We start from the raw sequence: 16,629 nt of genomic DNA on the forward strand, positions 1-16,629 counted from the left end.
CCCTAGTGATATCACTCCCCTGTCACCATAACCACAAATCATTTGGTCGGGCACCCTCACATGTCTCACCGGCGAGCTTAAAGACCAGTTGTTATGCGAAGTTTCCTGTACCTATAGTCCGCAGTCATGACGGTCCTGTATTTTAACTTACCCTATACCCCTTATCCCATTGCAAATGAATTCGGGTGGCGAGGACGAAGTATAACCAATGATGGACAGTTTCCACGAGGCAGTATGATCACAATGTATTCTCGAAACCTTCTAGTTGCATAATTTTTCAAGATAGAGATGACCAAATCAGGTACCTGTACACCGATATGTGACGCCCACTTATGTATGTAGAAAGAAACAGGCAACAGATGTGGAAATCACTGAAGGACTGCAGACGTCGGCGAGGTCAATGATGAAAAGGTCTAGATACCCAAACAGCGGTCTGGTAACAAGAGTCTCCTCTCGAGTCTATCTGCTTTTGTTACATGTAGTAGTGTGGACATAGGACTTGGGGGAACCAACAAGAAGCGGTCGTTGTTCCAACCAGGCCAAGAAAAGATCCAGTGACAACGGAAAGGGCTGCAATTGAATGGTGCAGTGGGGGGAAACAAACACTATTTTCATTCAAGACAAAGGGGAAATTAGAAAGAGAAAGCCATTCATCGCTATGTAAACAAAGGTCGTACGTGTCTATTGTTGCTGGGATGGTTGCAGGAACTTGGGCCAGCGCTCTGCGGTGGGGACCCGAACGCGGCCAATGTTCTCGTCGAGGTCCAAGATCAGCTTCAGAGCGTTTCTAGATCGGAGGTAGGGAAGCGGTGCCTTGGCAGTGGTCAGGCCGACGCCGGGCTCGACGTGTCCAGCGGGAGAGACCTCCTCGTGATCGCCGGGCATGGGAAGCAACTTTTGGAGGACCTCATATGCAGCCAGGGTGAAACCAAACTGCGGGGAGGAACGAAGGATACGGGCAGGGCCACCCTTGAAGAAGGCCTTGAAACCTTCTTCCTTCCAGACGGTGGCGGCGCAATGACGGAGGCCGGTGTATCCGACTTCACCCTTACGGGCTTCCACCTGCAAGCGGGTCTTGATGACATCGCAAGGCGTAGTGAGATAAGCAGCAGGCATACCAGCAATGGCACCGGCAGTCAACAGTTGCACAACACCAAGCTTGTTGGTCTGGGATTCCCCAAAGAAGTCGGACTTGAGATGAGCGTATGTCGGGAAGTAGATTGCGGAGAAGGGAACTGAAGTATCCAAGTCAGCACTAGCGAATTGGGAAGGAGACGGATAAACCGTGACCGAGGCTTACCATCGCGAAGCAGGCAGGCACTTGCACCCTTGTACAAACCGACCAGACCCAGGTTCTTCACGATCCAGAGGGCAGAGCGACGCGGAGCCCCCTCGACGGACTTGGCAATTTCACCCTGAACCTGCAGACGAATCTTGACGATCTCCAGGGGGTTGGTGAAGATCTAGAGGAAATCGTTTAGCCCACTGATCAATATAGCTTACTTGTTAGGAGATTCAAACTTACAACTTGACAGGCTCCTGCAGTACCACCGGCCAGGATCTCATGGCCGGTCCAAATCTTTCCATTCTCCTTGTTGGTGAAATGTCCACGAACAAGATCATTCACCGTCAGTTTGATGGCTTTTTCGGGAGCAACACCAATCAATTGAGGGATGACACCAGAGTACAGTCCGAGGAAACCCTCGTTCCGAATAACTTTCCTAGCACAGTCGATCGAGTTGTTGTACAGCCTCTCTCCCACACGGGTTGATCGCTGGTTCTGCATGCGAGTCTTCACGAGGTCAATGGGGTAAACCATGAAGGCACCGAAGGCACCCGCAAGACTGCCGAGTGCGAAATGGTGCACGGACTCGAGCACGCTGTAAAGGACCGACTTGGTCTTGTCAGCCACCTGATGAGCCTTGTCCGAGGCGATCGTTGCCGCCTGACCAGCAACCGCGAAGGGCGTGCGCCATGAAGCGTCAATAACCTTGGCAAAGTCCTTCTGCGAAAGGCGTCCCGAAGGCGCGTCCAGTCCAGCAAAGTGGAACAAGATATCGGCCTCCATCGGAGTGAACAGAGAGAAGCGAGTGACGCGGGCAGCCTCGTTGAGGAAATCAGCGCGCGTGATTTTGCCATCGGTGCTCTTCTTGGTCGCTTCGCGGACAATGACATCGATCATGTCCATTTCGCGCATGATGTTCTGGAAAGCACGAACGGTAGCATAGGAGATCTTTGTGCCAGTCGAGATGTTGCACAGACTGGGGAGATTCTCCAGAACATAGTCGGACAGCTTGTGTTTCGACGTCTCAAGAATGATACGCTGGAAGTCCTCGGGTTCGATGTAACCATCACCGTCCTTGTCAAACACGTGGAAGGCCTGTCTGATGCGCTCGCCCTGCAGACCGCGAAGCATCTGAGCGAACTGGGGATACGTCATATCATGTCTGGTCTTTGTCCGTCCAGTGTACAGGGAGGCCCATTCTGAGTTCCAATCGAAAGGTATGCTGTCGCTAGTCTTGTTCAGGTTGTACAATTGCTGGAAGTTCTCCCACTTCACCGAGCCAGTTCCTTCTGTGTCAAAGAGGCGGAAGGCGATTTCATACTCGGCGTCCGGTTTGCCCAGGAGGTTCTCGAAGGTAGCCCAATCGGCGAGAGTGAGCTTTCCAGTTCGCCGTCTGTCGGCAACGAGAAACAAAATCCCATAGTGTTCGCGTTTGATCTTGTGCTGCGGTTTCACGAAGAGAATCCGTCAATTAGCCAGAGCTCGAATCACGGCTAGTCGTATGACACATAAAGCGAAGGCTCACAACAAACAGCATGCGCGGCGAGATTCGAATTACTTACATAGTCCTCGTGCTTGGGAGCGATCGCATCGATGAAGTCGTCCTCCGACATGTAAAGATCTCCTGATGCCTCATCTTTGCGTGCGTGGCGCAGGAAATGACTCTTGATCTGCTGCGACGGCTGAGGCTCCGAAGAGCTGCCGACCAAGGACTCCTTGACTGCGTCCTTCACGCTGGTCATTGTGAAATGCAAAAGAGACAGAAATGAAACCAAAAACAATCGATTCAAATCCCAAAAGAGAGATTGCGCCGACTAAGCCAACAAAGAAGCTGAACGACAAGAGGGTGATTAACCCAGGTGGTGAAGGGAGAAGTCGGAGGAAGAAGGGGCTGGGGATAAGAAAAGTGAGTGGAGACGGGGAGACCAGACAAAAATAACGGGGGAGAAATGCTCCAAAGCCCAAACAGTGGTTGATCGATCAATTAGTATGCTGAATCTGGAGTGTGAATCATAGATGTGACAGCTGGAAATTGTGGATGGCAAGTTGGAGAAGAAGTGAGCAAAGTCTTCTATCTAATGTCTAGTGTCTATGGAGTAGTGTTTACAGTTGTTTTATTGCGTTCCTTTCTCCTCTTTCTCCCCCATAGTTCCTTTTTTGTTCATGCATGCTTTTATTATTGACTATCGGATAAAAGACTCTGCTGACTTTTGGTTACTCACAAATTCACAACATCTAGTGACGAATCGCTCATCAGCAGCCCTCACCGCCTCTGGTCTAACGCGTGTTATCTAGTAATTAACCGGCCCGATGAGGCCTTTAACCTCCCTCTCCAGGCTCCCTCCTTCTCTCTCTCTTTGGGGGTGCCATCGGAGTTGAGGCCGAGCGCGGGTCAGCTGGGCCAGGGTGGCTCTCGCAAGCACGCACGCAGGCTTATCTCCGGCGGCAATTCGAGCCCCTTTGGTCTACCAGATCTCCAAATCTTGATGCCCTACTGTGCTTGTTCCATCGAGATTCTTGGTGTTTTTGTCCTCGAAGGACCCAATTTAAGCACAGATCAACTGTCAAAATCTTCACTTTGCCTCCCGGCCCTGGCGAACAAAGTGACTCAAAACAATGGACGGAGGCGAAAGACCCAAGGGACCAGCCAAGCGCCCCTCACGGATTTTGCCATGGCCATGGACCACCCGGTTTTCCATGGGGGGGCGTACCACACGGTAACACCGGGACATTGACTGGCCACCCGGGACTCGATGGCCATCGACCCCTGGGGCCTGGGGCCCCAACCCAACAATGGCAACACAGCGACCTGAAGCAGAGCATTTCCAACGTGGAAGATGATGCTTTATCAAGACGGAGGAGGTTGGTCATAATGCATGCGTATCCAAAAACTGCGCTGTGCGAAGAAGAAAAATTGAATCCTTTCGAGAAATAGCTATTTCCTTCTCAAACCACTGACTTCATTTCCTCTACTACTTCCGGCACCTCGCACAGGTCGGAGTATGATATGCGCTATGTGTGCAGAGAACAATGGTATGAGTCTGGAGGACCACAGGCCACAGCCCAGTACCCGATCTCGGCGCAGGTTGGCCAATGTTCGGTTTCGAAATTCCAGGCGTGGATCGGCAGCCGCCGCACGGTAGGGCGATATGTTAAATTTTGGTCCGGTCGACCACTCTCCAGTACTCCGTACACGTATTGAACTTTCCACCCCGGACCCCCGTAAGAGAATCAAATTTCACCCACTCAGCCCTTCAACAAGGCAATGATTTCATTTGCCCATTTCACATGACATTCTCGTTCGAGACTGGGCACACGCACCATCGGCCCGATTGATTTTCGAGGGACCCGCGAATGAGCGACCAGAGCCTTGAAGTGATTTGCCCACCAGAGAAGGAGGGTCCGGAGTCGGTGGAGTCTGAACGCGGCGGGACGTCGGAAGAAGACGAGGTGGTTGCAGGGCGGGTTGTTCTTACCTAAGAAATTGCTTTTACCCCGTAAGTCGGTGCCAGCTGGGTAGGTAGCGGGCTCTAAGTTTGTTCGCGATTTATTCCGGGGTTGATGTCAGAGGTCGAAGGAAGTATCCAGCACTGAGCAGGCAGACAATGGTCATCACCCTTCCTGTCTCCAAATAATCCCGGGCTGGCAGTAACTTTGAACAACTGAAATGGCCAGAGCTCTTCCTTCTACCGCGTAGCCAGTATGTTGGGAATTGTCGCAGTTGCTCCGAACAGCTCGAGTCCTGAGCCAGCCAAGGAATACGGGGACACTTCTGCTCCGGAGCTAAGGCTCATTTACTCCCGATACCAAGATACACATACTTTGATTATGCAGTGACCATGGCAATTGTGCAGGGGGTGGACGGGGGCTTCATTATTAATGCTTGCGGAGTAGCTCCGAGGTCAGCTCAAGCATCGCATCTATCTCTGAGTTCTGACCCTAGCATGTACTGTACGCAATCCCATTGACTCATTCCCATCGATTTTCACCACCGGCACATAAGAGACTACTAGGTACTAAGTGTACTCCGTACTCCGCAGTATGCCGGACGGGGAGGGAGAAGAGATCCCTGCTTAGCTACCGTGCAACCTTGAGAGTAGTCTACTACGTACTGTACAGTACATGCAAGTGCCGCGGCGGACTGCTCCTAACAGGTACCTAGTAATTAGGTAGTCTAGGAGTACTTCCAACCTACCTCAGCTAGGAGACTCGGGACTCGGAGAATCCGTGGCAGCTAGATCTCGTCTTGTTTTGCGCGGCGTGTCATTGACTTGCCTCTTTGAGCTATATCACGCGACATGATGGCTTTTTTAACCTTCTTGATTCAGTCATTTTAAGGAGAACTAAGACAACGCTCGGCGGCTACTAGTACCTAGCAGAAGGTGGCTCAAGTCCGAAACCATCGGATGCCGAGTTTGTCCATGAGAGAATGGGGTGCGAATTAGCATTGCATTGGCCTGCGATGGGTACTGTACTGTATTCGGTGCCTCAAGATGACCTGGGTTTATATATTTCAGCATGGCTGGAGCTGACTGAACGAGAGCTTCACATCTAGGTCGCAAATTGTCTGTCGACAAGGCTATATGATCCACATTATTATCTGTCGCACATGTACTGAGGACTGTACTTCACGTCACTCGCAAGGTTCCTGACATTATGTCACTTCTTATGAGATTTTCAAGTCTTGGCAATGCTTAGCTGCTGGACTACCAAGCTACTTATTCTACCCAGTTCTCAAATGCAGGAATCACTGTCTATCTTCTTGTTATACACGGTGGGTTCGTAACTAAAGTTCTGTTCGTGAGTGCGATACTCATACATATTGATGGCCGCATCACGGAAAGACGAAGTATCCCTAAAAATATATAGGTCTCGAGTCCAATGGCTAACCCAATCATCCCATCGCCCTCTATAAGCTCAAGGCTTCTCTAGGCGAAGCAATCTAAAAACCGCTCTCTCTATCGGCAGCAGACTCAGCATGACGCGGTTGAACCTAAAAGCAGTGAGTACCACACATGCACCAACGACAGCGTCCAAAATGAAGTGGTTGGCGGTCGCAACGATCGTGAGACCCATCATCATGGGCCACAACGGCGCGATCATTCGCAGGTACCAATGAGGGCTGAACTTGAGCAGACACAGCGCAATGAACATGGAGTTTCCGAAGTGAAGCGAAGGCATCGCTGCGATTGTGAGCTGGAACTTGTTCTGCGTCCAAGCCGAACCGCCCTTGTTACTGTGCAGGACATCGACAAACCCGTACTCCTCGGGCAGGAGACGCGGGGGCATGCACCTCCACAGAGTAAGGATCGTAAAGGCAATGACATTCTCAAATGCCAACGTGCGTCGGAGCGCCTGGTATTTGTCACGCTGAACAAAGGTATAGCAATAAACCACAAATACCACTCCAAGAACGATGTGCGAGTAATATACACGCGCCAAAAAGGGCATGAGCCACGGAATCTCGTTGAGGATGTATCTCTGAACCGACAATTCGACGTCAAGGTGGAGGAAATGCTCTAGGTGAAGGATCGAGATAGCATGGCGCTCAGCCGTGTCGAAGATCTCCTTGTGGCCGGCAATCATTCGAGCAGAGAACGCCCGCAGCCCTTGGTAGATCTTGAGTCTTCAGTTAGATTGCGTCCCTTACATATATGGGTGAGCGGATCATACCCAGTATGTGAGCAGCCAGTACAATATTTCCAGCAGGAAGGGAAAATGTGCTAGAAGACGAGACTGAGGTGTCCGGCGGTTGCGGAGCGAACGTTCGTCGTCTGTGTTTGGCTTCACGTCCTCAAGACCATCCGCAAGCAACGGTGATTCAACACTGGGGATATCCGGCGATCTGACATGCCTGCGTCGGTTTATCAAAGTTCCCGTAGTAAAAACCGCGACGATCGCTGTACTTGTAGAATATACATTAGTCACTATTCGGATGGCTGCGGCGATCCCATGGGTATAACTTACCCCCAGGCTCCAGAAGATTTTGGAGACCGCCCATTATGTTGAAAGACCGACAATGGCAAGCAACGATATAGGTTGTAAAGATGTAGGGACGTTTGTGAACTGGGTTTTTATTTCAACATTCGAATTGGCTCTCTGCGGGCCGGATGCCTGGGAACACTAGTTTAAGGAGACTGTAAAATGAGACTGTTGACGTCACCCGATCCAGCCTTGTCCAGCCTTGTTCGGTTCGCGATCGAGGCCTTTTGGTCAACCTCAAAACATGGATCCAGAAAGTGATGTATAATGGGCCTCATGAAATCTAAACCAGGGCACCAGAGATCTGAAAAGTGACACATTCGATGGGGAAGATATTGAGGCTTTTGGGGGGAGTCGCATCCGACCGTGGCTGCCGTTCGCTGTCATTCTGGACGCCTGACCCATGGATTTTGATCTGTTTGCATGGCTGGCTGTCCAATGTAAAGGTCAACAACATGTTGCCAGCTTCCAGCAACTACATTAAGCACCCGTGACGGTAGCTTTGGTCGCCAGATCCCATGATGGCCTATCGGCTTTGATTCGGTTTCTATTTGAAAGCATAAGCACATCAGCATGGATAGCAATGCAGTGCAACAGCCCGTCGACTTTCCACAAACGCAGGGATTGGAGACCTGGCTGAGAGCATGATCAAGGCCACCGGGAGTGGACCTTTTCCCCATCCAAGCTAAGCCAAGCTTAAAAAAACACACTGGCGATTATGGCATTGTGGTCATCAAGCCACAGTATTCAGTCGTTGGAACTTGACTGGGCCAGTGTAAGCAAGACTACCTCGAGCATGCATCCAGACCTTCTTCAGAGGCATGAGTGTCGAACTCAAACCTTGCTGGCAGATTTTAGCGGGTGTAGCATGTTCCGCGAGGCTAATGAATTTGGGCAGACTCAAAGATACCCTCCAAATAAACGATCTGAAGTGAGGATGCCTGCTTGAATGCATTGAAGCATTCGGGTTGACCATCACTGTTTGCCAAGAGGACTGACCTGGGGTGCATACCATAACGAATTAATGATTGATACCCCTGTCTGCCCGTGTTTTTCCTCAATCACTGTCTCCCGCCTTCTCTTTCCGAAATGCTTGTTTCTTCAATTCAGGCGATTCCTGAATAAACCGAATCCCGCGACCCACAACCCCTGTCGAAACATGTGGCGAAGAAATGGATTAGGTCCCCTCGAACTAAGGTCTTTATCAGTTCGACCCATTAGGATTATGACTTCAGTACCATAACGCCGTATTCAAATTTGCTAAGGTGAGCACTGATGGTCTAGATAATCGCGTTACCACCCTCTCAGAACCCATAGCCTTCTGGGCAAGATGCGCAGCCCGCCCCATCATCATCGCATAATTTCACAGCTACGCATCACTAGCCCCGGCGGGATCCACGCAGGAGTGCACCAATAGTATCCTAAAGGCGTCACGCAGCCCACCCGCCCGTCCTGGGACTTATCTAAGGTCTCTTCGGCGCTTGGCCAGATTTCCCTGGACACAGCCCAGTTCGGCCTTATCTCGTTTCCGTCAACCTCACTTTTACATGCTGCCATGGGCTTTTCTTTGAGAAAGGACCTGGTTGTATCTTCTTCATAGATCGGTTGCTGCATTAAATTGTCGTGGTAATCAATTGACTAGACGTTTCAAATGGCTATGCCATCAGTTATGCTCCCAAAAATCTGATCTTGACACTCCGACGGTCAGCCATGTGGATTCGGTCCTGAATTTGTACTGGCTCGCTCTCGATGCCCACCAGCACTCCGCTTATCGATACCACGTTGATTCGAGACTGCTAAGTTGAACGATGTCACAAACTACTGGACATGTTCCTCAGACTCGGAATTCAGGATGGCTGCCTCAGACTTTGCGTCGTCGGTACTTGTTCCCCTTGGCTGGCCTAATGGCGTCCATGGTGATTGTCACAGAAGTACTTCGGCAGTGGGGTAACGACACAGGCGGACTTGATATCTTCACTGACTCCGATGAGATCACCATTGCTCGAAAATTCATCTTCACTTATGTTCCGAGCATCTTGGGCATGATTGTGGCCATCCTATGGTCTGTCGTCGAGTATGATGCTCTTCGTTTAGAGCCATACTTTCAACTTTCTAAGCCAAACGGAGTATCGGCCGAGGTACTTTTGCTGAACTATGAGTTCGGCCATTTTACCACCGCCCCATTCTTCGCATTCAGGAATCGACACTGGATGGCAGTTTTCATCTCGATCTTGAGTGTCCTCTTGCAACTGGTTTTCCCCTCACTTCAGAGCAGTCTGTTCAGAATGGATGACGCCACAGTCTACAGCAGTCAACATCTCGAGATATGGCCGGAGTTGATCGATATGGAAGGGCAAGCGTCCGTGTCATATAACTCAACAGTGAATCACACAGCCTCTCGGGATCATCGATATCTGACTTATGATGAACCGGACTCAGATAAGTATGCAATGGCACCCGTGAATATTCCCTGGGATGTCCAGTATGATACGGCGAAGTGGGAACTCACCCAGTCCGTCTACTGGGCAGAGCTGTCTTGTATTGATTTGACAGTGGAGGATGATCTGGTCATCGATGTCTTGACGAATCGAACCGGCTCTCAGGCAGCTTCGCTATATGATCGATCGGCCGTTTGGGACATGTCCATTACATCATCAACTTCAGAAAATTGCTTGATGCATTTGAGTGAAGCAATCTCCATACCATCCACCAATGGTTCATTGCAGATATCGCATTGGCAGCCAGTTCTAAGTGCATCAGGCCGTGATGATACGTGCGCTGCTATTGACCTCGTGGGTATCGTTCTTGAAATCAGTCTGAATCAAACTACCGAGAATATCAGCAGCAATTGGTCGAATTTACAGGGCTCTGACTACACGCATAATGTCAGCGGCTTTGGCTGCCAGATTCTCTACCGGACCTCAGAGGCCAGCATTTCACTACAAGCTAATGGATCATTGTCCGTCACCGCATTGCATTCAGATACTATGAGCAATGTTTCAGGGGTATCCTTGAACACCACTCATTTCAAAAACCTTATTTTGTCAGAAGTACTCGCAAACAACGGCACCTCATTTTGGATCAGGGAATCGGTCGGACTGTCTGCTTCTCAAGATAAACTAATCTCGAGACTCAACAGGGGCATCCAGAAAGCCTTCGTACCGTTGATGAACCGAATATTCGACGTCTGCGCTCAATCTAATTATGTCCAGGCGTCTCATGTGACACATCAAATGGCTATCATGGTTGGACCGTGGCAGTCCCTTATGTCTGAGGCGATACTTTCGCTGAGCGTGATAGTGATTTTATACCTGGCCTACGCTTACCCACGCCGGCCAAACCTGCTTCGAGGCGATCCTGCATCTATTGCGTCGATGTGTGGCATCATGGCAGACATTATCGATATCTCGCATATCTCGCATATGAATCTTGATGAACTGTCGACAAGGCAATTAAGATCTATCCTTCAAAATTACAATTGTCGCTGGCAACAGGACAGAGAACCTCCCTGTATCTGCATCGAGCCCTCGCAGGGTATGTCATGATTCCCATATTGTCAAACTATGGTACTGACTTCAAACAGTGCCTCGCTCCCCAGGAAAAGCTGCAAAAGCCCGGTCTGATCCACGACCTCATTTCCTCCTGATCCCGATCTTTGGCCTTGAATTTCTCATCTTTGCCGCGGCAGTTGCTGGTCTTGCAACTGTGATCGCATTGTGTGTAAAAAATGGATATGTTATTCCATTGACCTTCGTCAGTTCAAGCAGCGTAGGGGTTCTTTTCTCCCTGATTCCATCATCGATCGCGTCTATCATACGTGCGATCTGCCTCTCAATATACCGTTATTTGAGCGTTCTGGAACCATGGTCTGTCCTTCAGATGGGAGGAGCATCTGCTGCCTCATCTCTACTGCTTGAGTATGGGTCTTTGAACCCATTCGCCTCACTCTTCAATTGGTTTAATTATAACCATATCCTACTCGGGCTTGTGGGAGTGGCATGCATTGTCAACACCGGACTTAGTGTTCTAGTCAACGGATTGTTTCATCATGACCTTGGCCCGACAACCGCGGATACTGATTTGAAGACTTGGTATAGCTATGAGTCATTCGCCATCAGACAGCCATCGTCAGTGCTTCCAGAACTCGATACTATGCGGACGAGTATCTACAGTGGCTCCTCTCTGCTACCATGGACAACTTCCAGCCACTCCTTTCTTCCAGCTTGGACAAACAATTCTTCAGATTGGCTTATCGGTGGTTCTTTGCGGGGTGTGGGTGCGGACATACTCTGTCGAGGGCTATCGGTTGTGGATAACTTTACCCAAGACCCTGGCTCCATTGTTGGCCGTTGGAGGTATTCTCCAATCAACGAGTCGAGTATAACATGCGAAATCAACGCAATACGAGATACGAACAACGTGGAGGATGTCAGTATGTTGGTCAACTTTTACGCTTCAACACCTACCGAAGCAGTTGAAGGTTGCCATATGCCAGCTGTATTGGTGGTCGCCCAGCCAAGCGACAGCGATCATACCGAGATAACAAGTGCCAACACAGTCGCGATGATTTGCGAATCGTTCATCGTCATGCAGAACTTTTCAGTGGCCTGGAATTCGCAAGGCTTCATACAGAACCACATACCACTTAATGATACCATTATTGCCGATGGTCCGATGTTAGAGAACGGGACCTCAAATCTGATTAATTACAACCACAGACTATCTAGTCCTGTCCTTTCAAACGGCTCGTTCCAGGATCAAAATGCTTCCGCTCAGGTTGATTACTTTGGCAGCCTGACAGTGAGTCTTTACGAATTGATGAACTCTAACACATCAGACATCGACGTCGGTGTACTCAAAACTGCTGCCCGCTCGGTCTACCGGTCCATGTTTGCAACCGATCTCTCCCTCAAGAGAGACGCTTATTTTCGTCACCTCGATACTCCCGCCCACATCTCAAATGGCATCATATATCATATGTCTTGGGCGGTTTACCCATCTGTCCTGTCATTCATCTGTGTCATGCTAATAGTGGTATTTGACGCCTGTATTGTGGCATCAGTCTTCATTACCAGAAGATATCGGTTCCGATTCCCACGTATTCCACGATCTATCGGCTCCATCATGCCTTGGATTACCCAGAGCCGGATCTTGGATGATTTCAAGGGCACATATGCATGGAGTGACGATGAAAGACGAAAGCACTTTGCAGATCTCGACAAGAGGTATAAGCTTGATAGACTGGAGACGCCGGATGGAAAGTGGAAATACATTTTGGACGAAGACAGAACGGTGGGCCGCGATGATGAAACGGTCATAGATGAGGAGCCGAGACAGAAAAGTACATCGAGAATTCAGCTTCGGGTGTTATTCAGGCGGACAACTTCCGAATCCTCTGATGAAGATCAGCATGGTTGATGGGGTCGTTCAATCGCAATGAATGTGCGTCTACATATGCATTCAACCCGTTCCATGCCATCCGAGCAGGCTCACTTCACCTCTACAGCTACCTAACACGTTGGTGGATGAACGTGACCCTTGGACGACAAAACCGACCTCTCATGCTAGGATCAGCAACCATCATTTGCTTCAGCGAGCGAGGAATGTTCCCGAGTACACAACAGGTAATGACAAGGGAAGCAGGGATCCTTTACACAGCTACGGGATATACGTGAAGCCGTCCTCTTCCTACCACAGTGCATGGGATTGTCCGTTCGATGCAGAGACACAGACCCGATAAGAGCTACCTCGGAATGGGAGAGAGATTCACGAGTCCCCAGGCTATCTCTGGCTCAGCAAAACAAGCTGGTTCTGCGCGTCGTACGGAATAGTGGCAGTAATTGTGCCGGCATGCTAGAGTTTGCTTGATTATGCATGGGATTTATGCGGGAAGGACAAGTGATGGGTCACGGAACCCAACCATTACATGGAAGGGTGTGATGTTGATGTGCCTGTTATGCAGGTGTAACAGCACCGAGCAACCACCCCAAAGTTTATAGGACAGAAATCAATTTTATTCGTTGTTTCTGGTTCTGCAGAGCTGACATCCACCCCATGTCCTCGTATGCATATCGGGAATTCGACTAGTTGATCTAGGGACTTCGCGGACTCGACTCCCGAATAGGAACCTTGCACAGACCACCATCATCGGCCGGTCACACTTTTAGTTGAATCGGTGGCAAGGAGTAAGTACTAGTGCGTGATGGAGGAGTGGTGGTGTGCTTGGTTGTGCAGTTGCTGGGCGCTTAGAGTGTGATGAGCGGCGGCGATTGGCCCCACCTCCACCTTCCAGTTGACTCCCCCTCATGCCTGAAGCCTCCGAGGTCTTTCTCTCCATCTTCCCTTCTCAGTATTCTCTACCCTCCCCTGGATGACTGAAGGCCACCGACCAGCTATATAGCCGCTCAGCAGTCGCCTGCATTCGAACCCTTTCTCTTTCCTGACACGCCGTCTGTTTGAGGTTGTGCAGTTTTTCTTTCTATTCTATTTTTGTCTCTGTCTAGTTCGTTTGGCTGGCCCAAGCAAGCTATTTGTTCTCTTCGCTTCTTCCTCCTTGACGTCAATAAATAATAATAGTATCATTCACACGCCTGCTTTAGTGGACACTTTGTTGATCAAAGTTCTGCTGCCAATCGGTTCACTGCGCTCATCGTTTTGAATTTCAGAGCATCCTCTACATCTCTCCCCACGAACATAACCACCTTCTATCCCTCGTCTGTCAATTATCATTCAAGATGTACGCTCGGCCTAAGCTTTCGTTAAGCATCTCTGCGGCACAGAATGCCTCTCGTTCGTCGTTCCCTCTGAAATCGCCTGGCGCTGTTCCCCGAACTCCAATCTCCCCGGCGAGCCCAGGCGCAAAGCGATTCTCAACCTTACAGGTGCCGTCCTTCGGTTACAACAACTCCTGCACCTCCAAAAGCATTCTCAAGAAACATTCCGCACCAGGTGCCCCCAGTTCTTCGGACAAACGGATCCAGTTCAAGGGCACTCCGACTGTCCATTGCGTGACACCGATTGAGAATCCAGAGGAGTATTACGGCACCTACACCAAATTGTCGCGGGAGGAACGACGCTGGGTTGTGCGGGATTGAACTGGACACGATTTCAATTGGGCTTCTTGAGCTTCTAGATGAATAGTTCAGCGGTGAGCACAGTGACAAGAAATGCTCACCAAGAAGGGTCAACGTGAGATCAAGGCTTTGGCTTCGACCTTGCGCACAGCCTTCCCATACTCAACCCCGACACCACTTCGACATGCCGATTCTGTACATTAGGGGCAAGGGTGGGTCATGGCATTGATCTGATGCCATCTTGTGGCCATCAGATATCAAGATTGGTAGGGTATATGAGCTTGATGCATCCCGAAAGAGGGAGTTGAAGTGCAGTCTCTCAGCGTGTATATGACTTCTGTTATGATTATGACGTGATGATATGATTTGGCGTCCAATTACTTAGCATACGGGCATATCCTGGAGTATTCCAATTACATTCGTTTAAGCTCCATACAGTCATTGTCTCTCACATATGAATTAAGACTTGTATGGACCACAATTGTAGAATGGTTTCTATTGCTGTTGAGTGACCGCCAGGCATATTTCCTCTTCGGTCCCGTTAGGGCAGCATTTCAGGGCTCCTGTGGCCCGTGCGAGGAAACCTCCGGGCCGCTTCTTTCGCCGCCGACAAGCGATAGAATCTTGACTTGTCCTCTGCGCTGCTCACATTAGTTCCCCCATGTCAATACTTACGAGAATATCTCCTGTCGCGTTACGGCGAAGCGTGGGAGCCGCTGCCAGGGGCAGTGTTCTGCCTCGCGCTCGTGGGCTGCTCACTCTCGCTATCGAGACGTCCTGGTTCGTTCAAGGTCCCTGTTCTGCCGCATAGGATGAAGTACAGTAATCTGACAAAAGGTCTTTACGTAGCGATGACACCTCGGTTGCGATCGTCGAAAAGAAGGAAGGCTATGCGAAAATCCACTTCCATGAGAAAGTAACATGCGACTCCACGGCGTACAAGGGCATCCATCCGGTTGTCGCACTCGAGTCCCATCAAGAAAACCTCGCGAAGCTCGTCAACAAGGCGCTCACCAGTTTACCACCGGCCCCCTCCTGCGATACCCCCCTCCACAAGCTAGTCACACTGTCAAATGGCAACGAAACGCGACGCAAACCGGACATCGTGTGCGCCACGCGGGGCCCCGGAATGAGGACCAATGTCTTGGTTGGATTGGATACGGGGAAGGCACTTTCCGTGGCATGGCAGGTTCCATTCATCGGTGTGCATCACATGCAGGCTCATCTGGTGACACCGCACCTTCAATACTTCCTGGATCAAAACCCAGAGAACGACCCCGAGCACGCCCGATCTCATCATGACGGCGGAGTCCCTCAACAGGCCCAACAGGCCAAGCCCGCTTTCCCGTTCATCTCCATCCTCGCCTCAGGCGGCCACACGATACTGGTGAAATCCACCTCGCTCACGAACCACGAGATCCTGGCCTCGACGCTGGACATCGCGGTCGGGTCCGCCCTCGACAAAGCCGCGCGGCTGATCCTGCCGGACTCGGTCATCGAGACGGCCCAGCACTCCGTGTACGCCAAAGCCCTGGAGCAATATGCGTTCCCCAACGGCCGCGCCGACCACGCCGACTACCAGGCTCCAGCGACCCGGCGCGACGAGGTCCAGGCCCCCGAACCGAACGAATGGGGCTGGTCCTTCACGACCCCCTTCGCCAACACCCGCGATCTGGCGTTCAGCTTCACCTCCATCGAACCGACCGTCGAGCGACTGATCAAGCGGAAGGAGGAGGCCGGCGAGGGCTGGGCGGACGGCGAGCGGGTGGCCTTGGCCCGCGCGGCCATGCGCACCAGCTTCGAGCACATCGCCTCGCGCCTGATCATCGCGCTCGAGGACAAGCCCCACGAGACCCCCATCCAGTCGCTGGTCATCAGCGGCGGCGTGGCGGCCAACCAGTTCTTCAAGACCGTGCTCCGGGCGTTCCTGGACGTGCGCGGGTTCCAAGACATCCAGATCTATGCCCCGCCGCCGTATCTGTGCACGGACAATGCGGCGATGATCGCGTGGGCGGGGATAGAGATGTACGAGGCTGGGTGGCGCACGGATCTGTCGGTGCATGCGCTCAGAAAGTGGTCTCTTGCTGACGATTCGAACGCGAAGGATGAAGGCTTCTGGGGGCCTGGCGGGTGGATCAAGGAGGAAGGGAAGGAGTAAAATTATAGGGTGTATTCGTGGGTATCACGCTTGCACTGTTGTACACTACTAGTCATAGCCATTGTATATTACAGGTCTTTCAGCTCCCTGATCGGGGCATATGTAGGTATATTGAAAACTAGGGGTTTATC

At 50.9% G+C, this 16,629-nt stretch overlaps 4 protein-coding genes across 4 annotated transcripts; 2 read left to right on the forward strand and 2 right to left on the reverse strand.

Annotated features, from left to right (window-relative positions):
* Window positions 1-234: 234 nt before the first annotated feature.
* On the reverse strand, window positions 235-3,403 carry BO66DRAFT_390667 (citrin). Its single transcript, XM_025647069.1, has 4 exons — window positions 2,848-3,403; window positions 1,526-2,728; window positions 1,301-1,463; window positions 235-1,235 (listed from the first exon to the last, which is right to left on the reverse strand). Exons 1-4 carry the CDS (start codon window positions 3,025-3,027, stop codon window positions 682-684), a joined length of 2,100 nt encoding a protein of 699 aa, XP_025505642.1. The 5' UTR covers window positions 3,028-3,403; the 3' UTR covers window positions 235-681.
* Window positions 3,404-5,970: 2,567 nt separating this feature from the next.
* Window positions 5,971-7,770, reverse strand: BO66DRAFT_390668 (phosphatase PAP2 family protein). Its single transcript, XM_025647070.1, has 3 exons — window positions 7,253-7,770; window positions 6,959-7,185; window positions 5,971-6,904 (listed from the first exon to the last, which is right to left on the reverse strand). The coding sequence occupies exons 1-3, from the start codon at window positions 7,284-7,286 to the stop codon at window positions 6,203-6,205; spliced, it is 963 nt and encodes a 320-aa protein (XP_025505643.1). The 5' UTR covers window positions 7,287-7,770; the 3' UTR covers window positions 5,971-6,202.
* Window positions 7,771-8,980: 1,210 nt separating this feature from the next.
* Window positions 8,981-12,826, forward strand: BO66DRAFT_49281 (DUF3433 domain-containing protein). Its single transcript, XM_025653343.1, has 2 exons — window positions 8,981-10,801; window positions 10,851-12,826. Exons 1-2 carry the CDS (start codon window positions 9,076-9,078, stop codon window positions 12,683-12,685), a joined length of 3,561 nt encoding a protein of 1,186 aa, XP_025505644.1. The 5' UTR covers window positions 8,981-9,075; the 3' UTR covers window positions 12,686-12,826.
* A 1,175-nt stretch (window positions 12,827-14,001) lies between these two features.
* On the forward strand, window positions 14,002-16,498 carry BO66DRAFT_410262 (N(6)-L-threonylcarbamoyladenine synthase family protein; the record flags this gene model as incomplete). Its single annotated transcript, XM_025649230.1, has 3 exons — window positions 14,002-14,349; window positions 14,413-14,414; window positions 15,190-16,498. The coding sequence occupies 3 exons, from the start codon at window positions 14,002-14,004 to the stop codon at window positions 16,496-16,498; spliced, it is 1,659 nt and encodes a 552-aa protein (XP_025505645.1).
* Between the last annotated feature and the right edge of the window lie 131 nt (window positions 16,499-16,629).

The sequence above is a fragment of the Aspergillus aculeatinus genome (genome assembly GCF_003184765.1).
Source record: "Aspergillus aculeatinus CBS 121060 unplaced genomic scaffold BO66scaffold_15, whole genome shotgun sequence".
Taxonomy (NCBI): domain Eukaryota; kingdom Fungi; phylum Ascomycota; class Eurotiomycetes; order Eurotiales; family Aspergillaceae; genus Aspergillus; species Aspergillus aculeatinus.

What these genes read in the sequence shown, in the direction of transcription:
- BO66DRAFT_390667 (XM_025647069.1), bottom strand. Translation starts at nt 3,027, where the DNA reads ATGACCAGCGTGAAGGACGCAGTCAAGGAGTCCTTGGTCGGCAGCTCT. An exon ending in CTCCCAAGCACGAGGACTAT is followed by an intron (nt 2,729 to 2,847) that starts GTAAGTAATTCG and finishes GTGAAACCGCAG; the next exon opens with CACAAGATCAAACGCGAACA. An exon ending in TGCCTGCCTGCTTCGCGATG is followed by an intron (nt 1,236 to 1,300) that starts GTAAGCCTCGGT and finishes TGGATACTTCAG; the next exon opens with TTCCCTTCTCCGCAATCTAC.
- BO66DRAFT_390668 (XM_025647070.1), bottom strand. Translation starts at nt 7,286, where the DNA reads ATGGGCGGTCTCCAAAATCTTCTGGAGCCTGGGG. An exon ending in AAATCTTCTGGAGCCTGGGG is followed by an intron (nt 7,186 to 7,252) that starts GTAAGTTATACC and finishes CTACAAGTACAG; the next exon opens with CGATCGTCGCGGTTTTTACT. An exon ending in ACTGGCTGCTCACATACTGG is followed by an intron (nt 6,905 to 6,958) that starts GTATGATCCGCT and finishes TGAAGACTCAAG; the next exon opens with ATCTACCAAGGGCTGCGGGC.
- BO66DRAFT_49281 (XM_025653343.1), top strand. Translation starts at nt 9,076, where the DNA reads ATGTCACAAACTACTGGACATGTTCCTCAGACTCGGAATTCAGGATGG. An exon ending in CTGCATCGAGCCCTCGCAGG is followed by an intron (nt 10,802 to 10,850) that starts GTATGTCATGAT and finishes GACTTCAAACAG; the next exon opens with TGCCTCGCTCCCCAGGAAAA.